The following is an 18820-nucleotide window of genomic DNA, read 5'->3' as shown; positions in this document are numbered from 1 at the left end:
CTAAAAGAGGGGAAATTTAAGTTAGATATACAAAGGAAATTCTTGGCTGTGAGGGAGGTGAGGCCCTGGCCCAGGTTGCCCAGAGAAGCTGTGACTGCCCCATCCCTGGGAGTGTTCAAGGCCAGGTTGGACAGGGCTTGGAGCAACCTGGTCCAGTGGAAGGTGTTCCTGCCCATGGCAGGGGGTGGAACTGGATGAGCTTTAAGGTTCCTTCCAACCTAAACCATTTGATTTTTGATGCTTGATTTGATAAGTTATAAAACTGTCAGGCCTCAAGATAGCTGCAAAACTACTTTTCAACCATTTCAGATTAATCTCTTTCTGCCTGATGGACAGACCTGCCATCAGTAAAAGTACTGTAGTTAGTGCTATCTCAAAATACTTAAAAAAACCTTCAGCAGAACATGCAGAACACCAGTACTATTGCAGTTTCCTCTGTCTTCAGACAATGCTGTTCACTAGAACTGCAAAAACAATGGAGAAAAAATTATTAAAATAAAAGACACCTTTACAGAAAAATACACATTCCCAGAGGCACAGCTTTACTAAAAATCCAATACTATGTAAAAAGCAATTCACATTTTATTTTAAATTGCAATAAACTGTACAAAAATGTATAATTCCCACCAAAAATAACAGCAATATTTTCAATCTTACTTGTAGACAAACAGCAAACTTATTTTAACCTTTCAGAGTGAGTTTACAAATAAACATACTATAAGATGCATGGGTTTGTGTCAGTCAGGGCAGTGTGAACAGATTTAAATGTTTGTGGAATAAATGTTAAGTTTTTTGTGTCTTTTAGGCATTGAAATACTCCTGCCATGCCTGTTAAGCCTAAAGAAAAAAAAATTTTGTGTCTGACACAAAGGAATGTAAACAGTCATTGAGAGATTTAAGAGGTTGACTCTTCCAATGAAACCATAAACATACCCCTCTATCACTGACATTCACTTTACACTGAGACCTGTTCACAGCATGGGGATGGAACAATAGCTGAATCCACTCTCCAAAATGCCACTTAAATATACATCAAAGACTTTCTTAAAAGTCTGGGGTTTTTAAAAAATCCTAAGTAACAGAACTGCAACAGATTATACTCTTTTTAGTATTTTGAGTTTCTTTCTTATCCTAATTCATCAGTGAATATGTAACAGCCCCATCAGATCTACAATCATAATGTACTTTTTCCAAGATGCAATAAACGAGCACGTAGTTAAGCCAATCAGATGTAGAAAGCACCTCTGCCAAGAGCATGGGCTTGTTTCAGGCTTGATTTTGTGTGCCAAACACACTTAGTATGGACAAACAACACATAACTTAGGTCACTGACCACAGCTTGTTCAGTCCAAGGCCTAAAATTCAAACACAATTGCAGTGATTTTTTAAGATTTCACAGGGTTTTTTCCCCCAGCTTTGAAAGTTAATTAAGAACAGGTTGTTTCAATAGATTAGTTAGAGCTTAAAAAATCAGGCATCATCTGTTACTTCAGAATTGTTTGAAGGAATACAGTCTTGAAATTCCACTTTATCTGGATAGAGTTTAATGTAAGTGTCCACCATCAAATCTAAGTCATGTTTTATGTCAAAGTTTATGTTCAGCAAAGCAAGGTTGCTTGACCTTTGCTCTGTCAAGGTGTTTTTCAGGTATGCCTTTAAGCGCTTTCGTCCTACTCCATATTTTTCATTCTCCACCTTCATCACTGGAAGTAAGCACAAGACTTTAAGCAATGCGTAAACATTAGGGAAAAACTTTATATCGGGCAAGTGAAGTGCTTCATAAATAGTAGCTGGAAGTTCAATATCTTTTCCTCTGTGCTTCCACTTGATTCTCCAACAGTGAAGCTCAGCAGAAAGTGTGTCTGGATTAGGCAAGTCATTTCGGAACATGTCAGCGTGATGCTCCTCGGACGTATTGAATTTGAGCTGTCCCATGACTGAGGGCACTAACGATAAACATTTAAGAGCTTTTAAATGTTGTTCTGAGAATATATCTTTTAATTCTTGAATAATATGCTCTACTGTCGGGATACTTAGGACTTCTTTGTAGTAATTTTCTGATGTTGTATCAGGGTCGAAGTTCCCCTGTTGTGCCCTGCAAAATTTTCCTGGGAGTTTAATTTGTACATCCAGTTTTGTAGCCAAATTTGTTGCTTCCTCAAACCAAAATTCATGGTAAACTTCAATATTCTCTATCACTTCATTCAGAGAGTGCAATACTGCTGTTAAGCTGCCAGCTGCAAAGAACACATCTGATGTTTGTCCCTGGAGATTTTTTCCAAATGCTCTTGTAAAAGACAGAACATTTTTCATAATTACAATAGTTACAATGAAATCAAAATCTGTTAACGCACTTGAAAGTACAAACGCTCGACCAACAATGAAGTTGTTCCACCTCACAGATGAGTCACTGCTCACAGCATCCAAGCACAGAACCAATGCTTGCAGGAGGTCCACTAAAACCTCAAAAGTATCATGCCTGCCTGTCCACTGAGAACGGCAGATCTTCTTCAGCTCATTACCCTTCTCCTCATTGTCCTGAAAAAGAGCAGAAATTGTGTTGTCCAGTTCTACTAGTAATTGTGGAGACTGATTAAAAAGACAGCAAACATCCTCAATTGTTCCTAATGCAATGGAAACACCAACAACAGGAACAGATTTTGCCAGCCAAACATTTAAGGCACATGAGGAACACAACGTATACACAGCTTGTGGATACTTTTCCAAGAGTCTTGTAGCCACAACTTTCATTTTAGAAGCAAACCCACTGGAGACGATGTAGGCTTGACCCCGACAGTACTCCATGTTTAGACCCCACTTTTCAGTAATAGTTGCATGGAACTTAACAGCTAAAATTTCTGGATCAGCCTCATATGGTAAAAACCCTATGAATTCTTCTCTTAGATTGTGAGAATCATCAACAAACCTCACTAATACTGGCAAATGTTCTTCTCCTGCTATGTCTACTACTTCATCAGTTACAATAGAAAAGAAGTGTGAGTCTCTTACTTCCCTCAGAGTCTCCTCTCTAACACAGTTTTCACAGATCTCAAGCATTTGTTTCTGCTGAGTTTTTGAACAATACTCAAGGTTGACTGCTGTCATCTCAAATCGTTTTCTCAGAACTTCATCACCACCGTTTATTCTATATTCCAGTAGAGCCTGAAAGTTATCTGAAGTAAAAATACCTTCAGGAAGTTCATCAACATTATGGCCATCCAATGGAATATTTTGTTTACCCATTAGGATCAAAATTTCAAATAATGATTTAAGGTAATCTTTGTTTTCTCTTTCTTCCAGTGTTAAGGGGACAGGTTCTTCCTCTTGCTCTTCCCCTCCTTCCTCTGAGGCAGTATTTTGCTCATTGTTTTCATTTGATTCTTGAGTTGCCTGTTCCCGTTCAAAAGCTTCATCAACTACAAAACGAAAAATACTGTGTCAAAAATAAAACGTAACATTTACTTACCCATTACCTTTAAGTTACCAAAATCCAGAGAAGAATGTTTTCAGTTTAAAAGTGAATGAGTATTTTGGAAAAAATATAGACTGGCTGGCTGAATCAAGAAGGAGCTCAATTATCCTCCTGATACATATAAACTAATAGTTATGTGTCCTGTATTACCTAGTCAGCCTCAGCAAATAAAGCTTTTATTATCTGTTATTTTGACAACTTACTCTTTTGCTGCTTCAATGTTCTTATTTCATCTTCACTCTTAAAAAAACAAACAAAAAGAACTTATATTGATGACAATGTCTGACACGTGACCTTCAAATATTAACACATCAAGATCAGATACAACTACTGTTGATGAGACCAGTTAACATTTGCCAAAAAGTGCTAGAAATTCTAAGATCAGGAGGTTTCCTGAGGTAGTTTATTGCTGCCATGACATGTATCTACTACCTACATGACAACAGTTATATTAGGAGGTTCTTCAATATGTATTTTATGATTATTAGTAAATAGATTCCATTAAATAGATTCTACTGCAATTTTATAATGTACTGTCAGTAGGTAGAACTCTCTTTAACTCCATTTTCAGTCAATAGATGCAACCAAACTCACAAAGAAGTATTTAGAAATTGTCTGTAATTTTTCAAGTATAAACAGATTAAAAGTGGAATTCCTTTTAATTGTCAGTACGCTTATAACCACAGAGACACTTTCTCTCTACATGACACAAAAGAGGTATCAACAAGACACAATCCCACAAAAAAACTTCTCATTCTTGGTTTTATTCAGGGATGATCTTTTCAGAACAATAAGCTTAAACAAGCATATCTGAATTGATGTAGATTTCAGAATTTAAACAGGTGAACCAAATACCACAATCAATATGCAGCAAGAATTTTGGGATACCATGCATCAGTTGTATGCAGTTGGCCCTGCAGTAACAAGAAAAAGAAACCTATACATTTGCTTTGGATGAGAGAACGAGCTCTGGATCAACACGTTTAATTTTCAAGATGATTTCTAAAAGATTTCCTTAGCAGATAAAATTTTAACTATGCATTTAACTTACAATCAACAAAAAAGATATAGGAGTAGGCAGTATGAAAATACAAACACCCAAGTGCTAAATATTATTATTTTGCATTTTTGTGTAAAAGTTTCATATTAACTTAATTGCTTTTTTTTTCTTTTATTAATAAGCCAATAATTTTACATTCAAAACTTACCAGCTCTTTTATCCTTTTCCTACGTCTGCTGTGGGGATTGTTCAGGTGACTTGTAAGATCAAATATAGTTGGCACAGCATTATCCCGTAAAACCGTTCTGTATGGGCTCTGTAAACAGACAAGATATCTGGATTAGGGAATTCTTTGAGAAATTTCAGACACGGTGCCCTTTTTTTTCTCTCCTTCTTTTCCCTTTTATTTTATTATTCTAAAGTACTTTGACTTTCTGATGTTACCAAAGAGAACGCTAAGCTGTGCAAGTCACATTTCAGGGATATCAAGAGAACATTGAAAATGAGAAGACAGATACTACAGAAAACTCCAACCCAAACCACAAATACTTTTTTTTGCCCTATTATCTTAGTGTAAAACACCCTGGATGTAATAATTTTAATTTATTGTAATATAATGATTTTTTAAAAAAATAAACATTCTGGATAAAAAGACATTCATGCATCAGAAAGGAAATATTTTGTTACTGTTGTGTTTTGACTTTTATCACTTATTTCACAACTGTAGAAACACTTCATTGTGAAAATGCTCAATTGCTTCTTTTTGTAGAACTATGAAATCCACAAAACACTACTGTGCAAGTTCATATTGAAGTAAAATTTATCTGTGAATAAACAGAAAGAAGAAAAGACTTCCAGATGGTCATGTAAATGCCCCCAGTTTAAAAAAAAAAAAAAAAAAGTAAAATTTTGTATTTGGATATACTGTAAACCTGTGTTGCTTATACTGGCTAATTTCCACTAAGTACAAAATTTGTAACTGATGGCATCTGTCATTAGGTTGAAATACCTTTCAAACAAAGCGAGTTTCATAGAGCTTCATTTCAGATTCATTATTACTTCCAATTTTCATTTGTTTCTGGGATGGTGGCTAATTAGAGACCCTGTCACATGTAATACCACCAGGAGTTCAGAGTTTGATCTGCATATTTTAATTATCTGTCATAACTGAGCGATTGGTTTTGCCTATGTACGAGAGTGAAATTCAGCCTAGAAATTAAGACTTGATACAAAGTCCCAAGTTATGCAAGCTGTTAAAATCATATTATCTTGTCGACAAAAAGTATTGAAAGCTATTACTTCATTGACAGAAAACAGTGCCTTTAGCTGGATAAAAATGTAACAAGAAATAAAAGTTTGACAGATGTAAAGAGTATTTAAATCTTGTGGCCACAACAGAATGTAGTTGATCAAATCACACCATGTACACACCCCAATAACAGCATATTAATAATTTTAAATAATTAGAGATATGCAAACTTACACCAAATAAACGTACATAATATCATAACCTCTATGAAACAAAACAAGCAGGAGGAAAGCACTGCAGTGAGAGCTAGTGTTCAACAAACACCTTAAACCAGCAGGAGCAGCTCTCTCTCCTCTGACTGTTCATTTCCATTTTCCATGTCTGTGAGCCTGTGTGAAGGCCCAGACTATGGCAATGATCTCAATTAAGACAAAGAGATTAATTTTCCCAGGGACCAGTTACCCAGCTCAAAGGTGAAAAGGCATAATTCTGGTGAAAAATGTCAGTCACATTTTGCAAGATGCAGTGAATAAATTCGTGTTTTTACTTACACTTCTGCATATCATGGAAGTCTCAAAATGTTTAGCACACAATCTGTAATGCTTGTTGAGTTGATCTGGAGTTTTATCTTCTAAATCTGCCCTTCGACAGTTCTCTACCCATCTCTGACATCTGCGTGTAAGAAGAACTAGATAGTCTTAGGATAAAAGAAAATTCCTTATAATTTCAAACCATACTCAAAATTGGAGCGCAAATGAGCCCAGCCCTTGATGCAGGGCTCAGAAAAGTTCTTTACAACTTCCTTTGGAACATCCCATCAAATCTTTGTAAAAACTACTTTTTCTCCTTTTGCTCACCACTCCATATCACCCCAGCAAATTCATAAATCTTTTCCCTTAATTTATGTATTCTTGCCTTTGTCACACACACACACAGACCAGATTGTAGCACAGTTGCTCATGAAACCTAACTATTTAATTCTAAAGAATTCACTCGTAAAATGAAAAGTTAAAAAACAAAGAGATGTGTGTACTATAAAGTCATTAAGTTTTCAAAGCAATTTTTAAGACAGTTGTCTTCTCCACCTCCCTTCAAAACACAGTATTCTTCTTATTTATTGTGGTTACTGGGGAGTTTAGAATAGATTTATGAAAGTGAAATAGTAACAACAGCAACCACTCTACAGACAATGCTTCCATGCCCGAAGAAAGTTCTCTTTAGATGTGTATTTTTACAGCATATTTACTTCTGCTTTGGATGAGTTCTCCAAGCAGATAAAGAAATATTTCCCTTACTGATAGAGCTCCATTTAGGCATGCAAAAGACTGTTTCCTCTGGTGAGTAAACCCCCTGCAGTAATGGATGCAAATGCAGAAGTCAGCCTAGACTTCCCCTAATGGGGTATATGCCATCACACTCTGAGCAACAAAGTTTCCAGTTCTGTTACTGCAAGTTAGGAGAAAGCCATTTTACTCTTATTTTGACTGCAAACATTGAATTATTGCTTACAGCAGGTAAGGAGGAAGAAAAACAACTAATGATTACTCAGCAATATAGGAACAAAGTCTGTCTTGTCAGATGTTTTGGTGGGCAGCCCAAATGAGGAAATCACAGGTCTGAGTAGATTCACCATCTCCTCTACTTTAGCTCAGTAAAGGGACACTGAACAGATGAAAGAGGGGAATCTTGGATTCTGATCTCTGCTGGCTGAACCATTTGTGAATCTTAATATTTTGCTCATCCAAAATAGCAAAATAACAGTGTCAGTGTTTTGCCAATCAATAGGGACAATAGACTGGACACAGACACCAATAGAAAGGATGTTCTTAATTAACATTGAGGCAAAACGGAAGTAAAAGGATACATTTGATAAAACAATATGCTTATTACTCGCTCGGCTTTAGCAACAAGCAAAAATAATCAAGATAATGCATCTAATCATTACCACATGAGAGAGAGAGAGAATGGCAATTGAGAAAGATACATCACTAACTGCCTAAATATTTTACAATCATCCAGAGTCCACAGTCAAAATGGGAGCCCCATTTTGCAGCAAGGACCTGGAGAACACTTCCCAGCAACTGGGAAAATCCTATGCAATGCGTCCACCTGTAGGTGAGGTCTCCACTTCGCCACAGAAAGGGGTCCAGCTATTATAGGCCCAAATCAACAAGTCCAAATGACTTGTGTACTTCTTTTGTGCAGAAAATATCTTGTTCTGATGGCACACTTCATGACCAGTTGGCGCCAGGCCTTGGCCAGAGTGGTGGAATCACCATCCGTGGTAGTCCTCAAAAGGCATGCGGATGTAGCACTTGAGCACATGGTTTGGCAGTGAATGGTTAAATAGTAGAACTTAATGCTCATAGAGGGCTTTTCCAGCCTTAAAGACTCTGTGCTTCTGTTTTATGACTATTTTGTGAATACTGGGGGATAATTTAAGGGCTTAGCTAAGCCTGGTTCAGAGAACAAGACTGATAACAAAGTTGTTTGCATTAAAAAAATCCCCAAAAGCAAAAACCCAACAACCTAAACTCCTATAGTAATGATTCATGCCACTACAAACTCATGTACATTTTAAAGATTATGTGGGACATTATTAAAAATCATTACAGACAGAATTTTAACATATGGTGATTATTTCAAGATATTTTAACCTATGAGTTTATTTACTATCTTTTTTGTGAGGTTGTAGAAGTATTGTCTTGTTTTGCAAGTAAATAGGCAATTGGTTCACAGACAAAACATATTTCTGGAGAGCACAGACAGCACCAGTTGAAGTAATTGTTCACTCTGATGTGTTGCTATTAGGAGCATATGGATTCCCTTCAAAAAGAGGGATTCAGGAACATGTGCTTGTGGAGGAATGCTCATCTTCAAATGTGCTATTTGTGTCCTCTTTTATGGTAAAGTTATCCTTTTTGTGAACTCAGATATAGCTGTAGCTATTTGGATGAATTGTTAAGGTGTCAATTTGAAGTACCATGTCAAGAGCAGGTTCTCCAGCATGTGCACATCAGGTAAAAACATGAGATTTTCTGTGGACTAGTACGTGCTTAGAATGTTGGTAATTTTGTGTATGGTTTAAAGAGTATTTATGAACACATATTTTTAGACATGTACATTTATATAGGTAAGTGGAGGGTAAATTACTTTCTCTAGAATAAACAGAACTGTTGTCTCAAGAAGATTTGGTAAGTGTTATTTATAAATAGCAAGCATCACCTGTGAAGCAGTTTAGCAGCACAATCACAGCAGCAGGAAATCTTCTTACTTTTGAAAACAATGTTATTTATATTAACTTGGAGGACACACTTTCATTTTCATCCAGATCAAAGACATGCAAAGGGTCCTGTCTGAGCAGGCAACTGGGGTTCTGTTGCCTAAGACTTTATATTGCCTCTTCAGCAAAATGAAAAGGAAAAAGCTTCAGTTATTTAAAAAAAAAAGAGACGTAGATACAAGAATATACTTTAAAGTTCTGTTGTTGTGGTCTTCAGGAGGTAGACAGTTAGATGCACTAAACATGCAGAGAATTTTGACACCTACTGCAATGCAATTAAGGTATAAAACTACCATGTGAATTGGTACTTGTACAATATAGCAGCATACCAAGATTGAAAGATACCATTTGTCTATGCACTGCTTCAGCAGGAAAAGGCCATTGTCCATCTCTTTTGTAAGCTTCAGCCATGTTATCAGGAAGTAAAATATTTAGTATTCACATTAAAAAAAGGACAAAGATTAGTAGACCCAAAAAAGAGCCAGGCTATAGTAACCAGGCTGTGGTTACTCAACCAGTAACAAAAAAAGCAATTGTGAGGATTTCTTAGAGGTAGAAAGATGCAGCAAGCTCTGGATATACCAAAGTAAAGCAGTTCAGTAAATCACTAGCAGAAGATACTGTTAAGGAAACTTTCCTGTTGGACCAACCAGGAGCCACACTGGCAGTCACACTTGCACCACCCAAGCTGGGACTGAGGCGACTTGGGAGCTACACACTCCACACTCACACTGTCAGACCGGGTTTCCTTAGCAGCTCCACCCCAGGTTTCCCATAGCACAGTCTCAGTCAAATCAATCCTTAAAATAATTTAATCACAGTGCAGTAACAAAATGGCAGCTCAAGATGGTGCCTCTAAGGAGGGACCCCCCTCACCTGTCTAAGTGATGGCAAGTCTGGGTGTTGTTGGCTATTTCAGTGTCCACTCACTTGGCTGTGCCACAGGGTCAGCAGTCACCTCCTATCTCCAGCTCTTGCCACCAGAGCTCCATCTGCAGCTCGTACTGCAGCTGCCCCTGAGCTGCCAGCACTGAATGGATTCCTCAACATTACCAAGACAGAGGATGTGGAGCCTGTGCAGTGGGGCCCAGAGACAGAAAAACTTTCGAAGCCATAAAAGAAGCTTTAGCTTTTAGTCTGGCATTGGGATTGCCAGATTAGTCCAAATTCCTTTTGAACTGAATTGAACTATTTCTGCATGAGAAGACAGGCTTCTGGAGCTTGTGGAGTACTTACTCAAAACCTATAGCCACATTACTGCCCTGTGTCTTATTACTCAACTAAATGCTGCAGCAGCAATTACTATGAAAAGGAGCAGACTTAGGTCTGAGTCACCCAACAACCATGTACACATGAAGTGGACATGATTCTTAAACATGCTTCACAAGCATCATCCCCACAAAGCACATATCATTGTGAATAAATTATTTTAAATACACATATTATTATTTTGAGATATACGTTTTTTTGATCCAGCAACCTTATTTCCTGTTCCTGTTCCCAGTGAGCTGCATCATGACGTGCTCAGGTAGTGTTTCACTCCATCCACCTACAGGGAGATATGCATGATCAACTTCTAGACAACTTGGATCTAATTCCACTCTCCAATGAATCTTCATACATGAATGGAAAACGACACACAGAGATGAGAAACTTAGAAGTGCTAAAAGCAGAACCTCTACAGCCCTTTGTGAATGCCCAAGGGCATTAACCTGCATTAGGAAGAGCAGCCTGGTAGGATGTAATTAATGAGTGACTATACTAATTCTAAACATGATTTTGAAGAGTGTCATACAATGTCTATGCTGTGGAAAGAACCAGAGTTCTTTACCTCAGCAGAAAAGAATGTATCTAATGAAACTGAAATACAAGTGGTCCTGGAAACTACCAAGCTTACAAGAGAAATCGTTTTAGTACACTGTCCAGCTCATACTGAACGCTCCAATGAAACAAAGAAATAACAGAACTGCTCAAACTTGTAGTCAGGTAGATTTAAAATGGCCTGGAGTTTTGAACTAGTACTATGGGAGAGCAAAATATTGGAAATAACTCTCACCAATCTCTAGACAGGTCATCAAAAGGAATAGTGTTTGGTAGAGAATTATACCAGCCTCTTAGCAAATAAATGGTTGGAGAACACGTCACATAAAATAATAAATTATAAACAGAATACAGCTACATGATATACAACCTAGAGATGAAGGATTAATTAAAGTATTTTCAGGAAAGTTCAAACTGGAACCTAAATAGGAGGGACCATATACTGTCCTACTATTTAATGTTAAAGTTTTAGGTAAGGAAATTGGATACACCATTCTTACATCAAATGAGTAGTGGATGGTCATTGTGATTTTATGCTGGTAATCATTTAAGTATTTGTGCACAGGAATCTATCGTAATCCTGTTAGCTTTGTTGTCTCTGTTACTTGGAATAACGCTATACATAACGCAGTTACAGAACGGTTGCATAGACTGTAAGGATATAAAAGCCCAGGGTCTTCTTGGTTCAGGGTCAATCCCCAGAAGCATCAGCTTGAGCTGTTATTACATTATTATGTAATAATGTAATATTTAATATTGTAATAATGTAATGTAAGTCCCAGACATCTGAGACTCTACTACAGAAAACCCAGGGTCGAGGCTGAAAGGGAAACTTGTCTGTCGCCATGAGTGTGGCATGTCCAGGGAGTCAAACAGGGCACACTTTGCTTTACTGGAGCCACCCGCCCTGGAGAGGCTTTGGTCACAGCAATTAAAGTCTCAGGTCATGCAAATATGATTCCCAGAGTGGCACTCAAATGGTCAGGCAGGAAAGTTTCCTTAATACCACATAGGCATTGCTCATTAGCTTTTAAAAACGTTTTCTTCAGTCACAAACTTTGCATTTTCAGAGATCTGCTGAAATCTCATGGAACTTGAAGTGGCAGTCTACTGAGGTGCAGCTAGAATATATATTACCCCAGTACTGCTCAACTGCAGTAGAACAGCATCTCTTTGCTTAAGAAGTATTTTGTCCTAAACACTCATACCTCAACTGTAACTCAAGCCACCATGATGAATGGAGTCACAGTCACAGATGAGAGTTAAACAAACATACCCTGCTGTGGGGATCACTGCCTACACTGCATAAAAATATAAAATACATAACCTTATGGATGTAACAGAGGCTACTTAACCTTATGGATGTAACGGAGGCTACTAGTTTGATATGAAAAGCCACCCATTAAATGTAGGTGGTTCCTTTTCAAAGGCTAACCTCTGTACCCTTTATCTTCTCAAGCAGTCACAATGAAAGAAGATAGTCTTAAATAACAGGTTAGCTCTTCACTGACTTGCAAATACCTCAAAGGTCAGACTTTGAATGTCTAACTGGAACTGTTTAGCACTGAATTGGGAAAATATTAAAGGTTATTACCCAGCTATTGTGGAAACACTGAAAGCAGTAAAGTAGTAGAAACAATTTACCTGGGACTATCCATTTACCATCAATGAGTTTTCAAATTAAAATTTATTTTAAGATGTATTCTAACACCTTTATTTTCAACTTTTCCACTGTAAGCTGCCAAGTGCAAATAACATTTTGGCACAAAGTACTTTGGTCACTATCCCAGTCTGACCTACGAAAATGAGACCAATCACTATAAGGAAGACATTGTCATTTCCATCTGCAGACTGCTGTACATCAAACCACAGAATAAACCAACATCCCCAAGTCTGTAAAACCAAAAAGAGGCACAGATTTATCAGTCTCTAAATGCTGTTGGTAAAATAGAATACATTATCAACTTTGAACAGGAAGGATGCACGGATTTATCAGTCTCTAAATGCTGTTGGTAAAATAGAATACATTATCAACTTTGAACAGGAAGTTGTAAGGTATTAAGCGGGGGGGAACTTGTAGAGAACTTAGATCATCTTTTGTCACTGTTTTTAAGGGCACAAAGACACTATAAACAGTTTAGGTATAGTTTCTCCTTCCTTTGGACAGAGGATTCTGCCCCTCTACTATACTCTTGTGAGAACCCATCTCGAATACTGTACACAGTAAGCCCCAACATAAAGAAAGACATAGAAATGTGTGACTAAGTCCAGAGGGAGCAACAAAGTTGGTAAGAGGTCTGGAGCACCTCTCCTATGGAGACAGAACAAGAAAGTTGGGGCTGTTCAGCCTGGAGAAGATTGTGCGGAAACTTCACAGGGCCTTCATTACTTCCCTGTAATGAAGGAGCATTACAGGGAAGTCGGAGAAGGACTCCACATCACGTAATGTAACAACAGGATGAGGGGGAAAGGCTTCAAACTGTAAGAGGGGAAATTTAGGTTTGATATATGGAGTAAATTCTTTACAATGAGGGTTGTGAGGCCCTGGCACCACAAGGTGCCCAGAGAAGCTAAGGCTGCCCCATCCCTGGAAGTGTTCCAAGGGTAGGCTGGATGGGGCTGGGAGCAAGGCTGTCTAATGAAACGTGTACCTGCCCAAGGCTTGGAATCAGATGAGCTTTGAGGTTCCTTCCAACACAAACTATCCTAGAGTTTATAAAATACAGTTAAAAAAAAATCTTTGAAATTTAATAATTTAATTGCACACCTTTAAGTACATCTCTGCACTGCCACCATGAAAATATCATTCAAAATGTCTTTCCACAGAAAAATTATAAACTGAAGGGGGTATTTTCTTCATACAATAAACTGTCATCTATTGACCAATTCTGCACAGCTTGATGTGACTCACATTTTACAGCATGGAGCCCTTGGAAATTAAGATTGAAGCTGACAGCACCAAATTTCTTCAATTCCAAACAAACTGCAGATATTCCTTTGTGTGAGATCCTGAGAGTCTCACAAGACAGAAGGTGGAAAGAGACAATAGTAGGAGCAAATCATACAAATGGAAGAATAAGAGTAAGCAACTGCTTTGATTTCAGTTCTTATTAAAAGCATAAGCATATGGAATGTGGATTGTACTACGTATTGGAGTATGTACTAGGCATCACAAAGAGGCGTGGATAGTCAAGTTTTAATGCAAGGCATTGCATTCATCCAGGAGAACTTCATAACATATCCAAAATCACAGCTTTAGAGAGCAGCTATTACCTATACAAGCTTTTTGTACCTTCATCTGAAATCACTTGGAAGGTCTGTTTTCTTAGAAAATACTACATATGCATAATTCCTGTGGGGTTTTGATTTTTCCAAAAATCAGATCAAGCAGCTTCAAGGAAGGAAGCAAGCAAGCAACACATATAAATCATGAAAAAATTCAGCCTTAACTATTCTTAAAAAACAGATAAGTGGTATTGCTCTATGCTCACCTTTCAAAATTGTGAGCATCATGTTAAATCAAGTGACTTTAAGAGTGTTATCTCGATTTAACGGTGAACTTTTATGCAGGGATTTCTAAGTGCATGATTTATTTTTCATAGTATTTTCCACTGTCTTTCACTCACACACTTCTTGCTCCACCAGTACACCACCTCTGCTCTTCACCTCTTGGTGACCATCACTTCTGCTGTTGCTCATGATGCTTTGCCACCATCCCAGCAATCCTGTAATAGTTCCTGCCTGTCGTAGCAGTGTCACATTTGCCACGCACACACCTCATCGTCCAGCACCACATCGCCTCAGCACACAAAGCAGGACTGATAAACCTTCACTGCTTGAGCCAGTGCCGACCCTGCGCGGGTTCCCCACAGTGCAGGGCTCCACTACCTCCGCCCATGGCTCCGGCACCCCTCCAGCTGCCCCACACCTCTCACAGCCATACAGCCCATCACACCGCCTCACACACAGCTACCACCCCACCCTGCTCACAACCAGGCACCCCCTCCCCGCCGCGCCCCGCAGTGGCGCCGCTCCCATCCCCACCACTCCCCCGAGGGGCGGCAGCCGCGGCCGCCCCGGCGCAGGCGCAGCCGGCCGCCCGCCTCCTGCCGCCACAGCCCGGAGGGTCCCGCGGCCCCGCGCCTCCGGCGCCACAGCGAGCGCGGCCTCCGCAGGCACCGCAGGAGCTCCGGGCGCCCGCCGCCCCACGGGTGAGGAGGTGCGGAAAGGGAGACGGGGGGAAGGAGGGCGGGCAGGAGGGAGGGAGCCGCCTCCCCGACGCGGTGTCTCCTCAGGCGGTCGCTGCGGGCCGGCGGGGCCTGATGGGGGAGAGTCGGGCGCCCCTCCCCCAGCCTGTCCCTCCCGAGGTGGTCTCACCTGGCCGGGTCCCGGGGGAAGCGGAAAAAGGCTAGGTCGGATTGGGTGCTCTTGCGGGTGCAGTTGGGCGCCGCGCAGAAGTTCGGCATGGTTCCCTGGGCCAGCACCGCTGCCCCTTTAAATCTGCGGGCCGGAGTGCAGTGGGGGGGGGGGGGTGGTGCGTGTGTGGGGTGGAGTAGGAGGAGGCGGCGGAGGGGAAGGAGAGCGGAAAGCGGCTCCACAGTGCTGTGAGCGGCCGGGAGGATTCACCGTCGCGCTCCACCGGGCCGGGGCCGCCTCCTTCCCACACTGCACCGCGCGCGCCCACCGCGGGTATGATGCTGCGCGTGCGCGCGGTGAGCGGACACGGCGGGGGCGCGCACGCGCGGGAAGACAGGATCTCTGTGTGGTATATCGTGTGCGTGTTATACTCTGTATGTGTTACCCCGCGTGTGTTTATTACGCCGTCTGTGCATTACGCCGTGTGCGTGTGTTACACCGTGTGTGTTACGCAGTGTGCACGTGCTACGCCGTGCGTGTGTTACGGCATGTGCGTTTGTGTTACACCATGCGTGTGACGCCTTCTGTGCGTGCGCATGTTACACCGTGTGTGTGTGTGTGTGTGTGTGTGTGTGACAGCATGTGCGTATGTTACACTGTGTGTGATGCCATGTGCTCATGTGTGACGCCATGTGTGCATGCACGTTATGCCATGCGTGTGTTACACCCTGTCCACTCCATAACCCAGTGTAGCAAGCAGATCATAACATTTTCAGTACAGACAAGCACTATTCTCTCCTCCCCAGCTCTTTCTTCTCCACTCCAACTTATTCATGTCAGCCCGGTCTTCCTGCTCTCTCCTGCCACATTGTCCCATTTCCTTCATTCATGTATTTGCAGCTCTACTTAGTTTTCTCATCTAACCCCCAGTCTCCAAGCACAGTGGCTCCAGTTCCCCCATTGACTCCACAACTGGTTTCCCTGTCTTTGCTTACAGCTCCTGATCTCCAGCCAGCCAGCCTCGTTGTTACAGTTCTGATCATTTGTAGCACAGTTTCCCTTAGTTTCCTCCCTGAGGAAAATCACATAGGGATGAGTGGAGCAGGGCAGGGCTGGTGTGCCTTCCCCTGGGGCTGCTCCCCATCTGTATATGTGCTACACTCTGTCTGCTTTAAAACGAGGCATAGGGTGAACACTGAGGTTGTAATGTTGTTCTCTTACTTTCTTTTGTTTGGCTCTAGGAGGATGTTGTTACTCTGCAGCATGATGGATAATCACACACAGAATCAGTGAACCAATTAGGTTGAAAAAGATGTCTGCAATCATCAAGTCCAGCCTATGAACAATCATCATAGGCTTGTCAACTAGACCAGAACACATCCAGGCTTTCCTTAAACACCTCCAGGGACAGTGACTCTACCATCTCCCTGGGTAGACCCTTCTAATATCTAATCACCCTTTCTGTGAAAAAAATCTTCCTGATGTCCAACCTAAACCTTCCCTGGCACAGCTTAAGACCATGTCCTCTTATCCTGTTGCTGGTTGCCTGGGAGAAGAAGCCAATCCCCACCTGGCTAAAACCTCCTCTCGGGCAGTTGAAGAGATAAAAGCCACCAGCTTTTTAAGTAATGAAGTAATCAGATAGAGGTTGTACCTGGTCAGAAGCCATGATTAGGTAAAAATAAAATAAAGCGTAGAAAAAAAAGAAACAGGATACAGAAAACCAGATAGTAGGAAGTAGGTAAGTGCTCTCTCACCAGTGATGGAGATTTCAAGCTTCCTGCTTGAAAGTCGGTAGAGCAGCTGTGAAATTATAAATGCTGATGGCAAGTGATAATTGTTTCAGGTGTAATGCTGCTGCAGTTTTAATAATTTAGCTGTTACACATCCTTTATATATCTTGAAATTCATGTAAAAATCGTCCTGTCCTGGAGATGTGTTGGGCTTTAGGAAGGATAATCCAAAGACATGCAACAGTCAAAAGTATACATTTTCAGAAGAGTGCGTAAAGAAAAATAACGAAAAATCCTATCTCATTTGATTTCTTTTGAGTTTCAAAGCTTTTATGCTTTCTTTGCTTAGCATGAGCAGAATTAAAGCTGTCTTTTACATGAGGAAGCCTTGTTATCAAGTGCTCTTGATTAATTATAACATCCATTTATTTGGTGTTAATTCTTTGCCTGAATTCTAACTTGGTTATGTAGCTGAAGTAGTTTTGAGTAGTCATTTAAACCAATACTAAAGATAACTGTAGCTGCATGCCATTGTTTTGACTTTACTGGGCAGTCACCAACATTCATGGACAGTGAACTGTATAAATGAGTGAATCAAAAAAGCAATCTCGTTTTAAATAAACTCATTTACCTTGGGTTAGATTTAGTCCAGGTAGCTGCTATCTGATCTGCAGTGTAGGTTGCATAAATGTTCATGCTGATACAAGGGAACACAAAAAAAGGAGCAGGATCATTTTCAGTTGTAGTAATAGTCTAGGAGCATGGTTGCATAATGTTACAGTGAATTTTAAAACACTTAAGTTATATTTCAGTAGGAAAAAATTATTTCTTCACATGTAACTAAAAAGAAAATTATATCTTCTGCCCAATATTAAAAGGCCATTTCTCCTTCAAATTGCTTCATCAAACAAAAGCACTTGCATGCTAAACTCCTTTTTGGGGCTCTGAACAAGCCAGACCAGAATGTTATCATGATAGTATTTAAATGAAATTAGCCACTGCATATGTTTCTGAGCTGCCACTTCTGACCAAAGCCTCAGTTGATATTGTTTGCATTATTTGAATCACTATACGAGTATGTTATGACTGTTACCTTCTAAATGTGTGGATATTTGCATAGGAGCTTTCCTAATGAAATGAAGGCAAGGACTTGTTTATAAAATGGATTTACTGAGGTCTGCTGGGTGATGGTTTTTATGTGGAGACTAATTCTTAAGTGCTTTCTATGTAATGAAAAGGGACTTAATAGTTTTCAAAACCCAGTAGTAATACTAGAAGACCTTTATTTAAAAATAAAAATCAGTTTACATTACTACTTAGTTGGAAATCTCAAAAATTACTTTCTGTTATAGGGTGCAGAAATCCCTGAAACCGTTTTTCCTGTACAGTAGCCTCTGAAGTGTACATGTATAATTTGTATGCTGGTGAATTTGTGTTTTAAATAATCCTCTTGATTATTCAAGTCTTGTTCACAGTACATTTCCAAGTGTGTCTGTGAACAGGGATTATATACTGTATTAGTGTTGAACATATGATTTGTATTCTGATAAATTATTCTTAAAGGAACTTTGTGTGTTTGCATGCATATTTTTAAGTTGCTTTTTTCCCCCTTGTGTCTTCAAAGGTTAGTTGTATCTTAAATACAGGATTTTCTTTCACATAATAGTGGGTATAAAATAACATTTTCTGTGTGCTTCTGGAAATGAACTGTACATCTTTTGTCGTGGTTTGGCCCTGGCTAAATGCCAGGCACCTAGGGATGTTTGCTCTCTCCGCTGTCCCCTGCTAGAGCTGTGCAGGAGAAGAGGGAAAAAAGAAAACACCAGACTCATGAGTTCAGATAAGGCACTGGTGGGAGAGACACACCGAAGGCAAAACAGGCTGAAAACTTAAACTTGCAAAGTGA

General features: G+C 40.0%; 1 protein-coding gene and 1 long non-coding RNA gene across 4 annotated transcripts; one reads left to right on the top strand and one right to left on the bottom strand.

The window, feature by feature from the left end:
- Positions 1–564: 564 nt before the first annotated feature.
- Positions 565–15497, bottom strand: THAP12 (THAP domain containing 12). Of its 3 annotated transcripts, none has more exons than XM_085074311.1 (5): positions 15203–15497; positions 6273–6393; positions 4681–4788; positions 3676–3712; positions 565–3416 (listed from the first exon to the last, which is right to left on the bottom strand). In XM_085074311.1, exons 1-5 carry the CDS (start codon positions 15289–15291, stop codon positions 1471–1473), a joined length of 2301 nt encoding a protein of 766 aa, XP_084930437.1. In that variant the 5' UTR covers positions 15292–15497; the 3' UTR covers positions 565–1470. The 3 variants fall into 3 exon arrangements, with proteins under 3 accessions (XP_084930437.1, XP_084930455.1, XP_084930446.1); XM_085074329.1 differs by lacking the exon at positions 15203–15497 and adding an exon at positions 8947–9317; XM_085074320.1 differs by lacking the exon at positions 15203–15497 and adding an exon at positions 7914–8931.
- On the top strand, positions 14672–18480 carry LOC146445432 (uncharacterized). The gene is made up of 2 exons (XR_014855036.1): positions 14672–15044; positions 16423–18480. It is a non-coding gene; the product is annotated as an uncharacterized LOC146445432 (long non-coding RNA).
- Positions 18481–18820: the final 340 nt, after the last annotated feature.

This window comes from Lichenostomus cassidix, chromosome 1 (genome assembly GCF_008360975.1).
Source record: "Lichenostomus cassidix isolate B80296 chromosome 1, HeHo_3.0, whole genome shotgun sequence".
Lineage (NCBI taxonomy): Eukaryota > Metazoa > Chordata > Aves > Passeriformes > Meliphagidae > Lichenostomus > Lichenostomus cassidix.
This window is presented reverse-complemented; position numbering and strand designations above follow the sequence as displayed.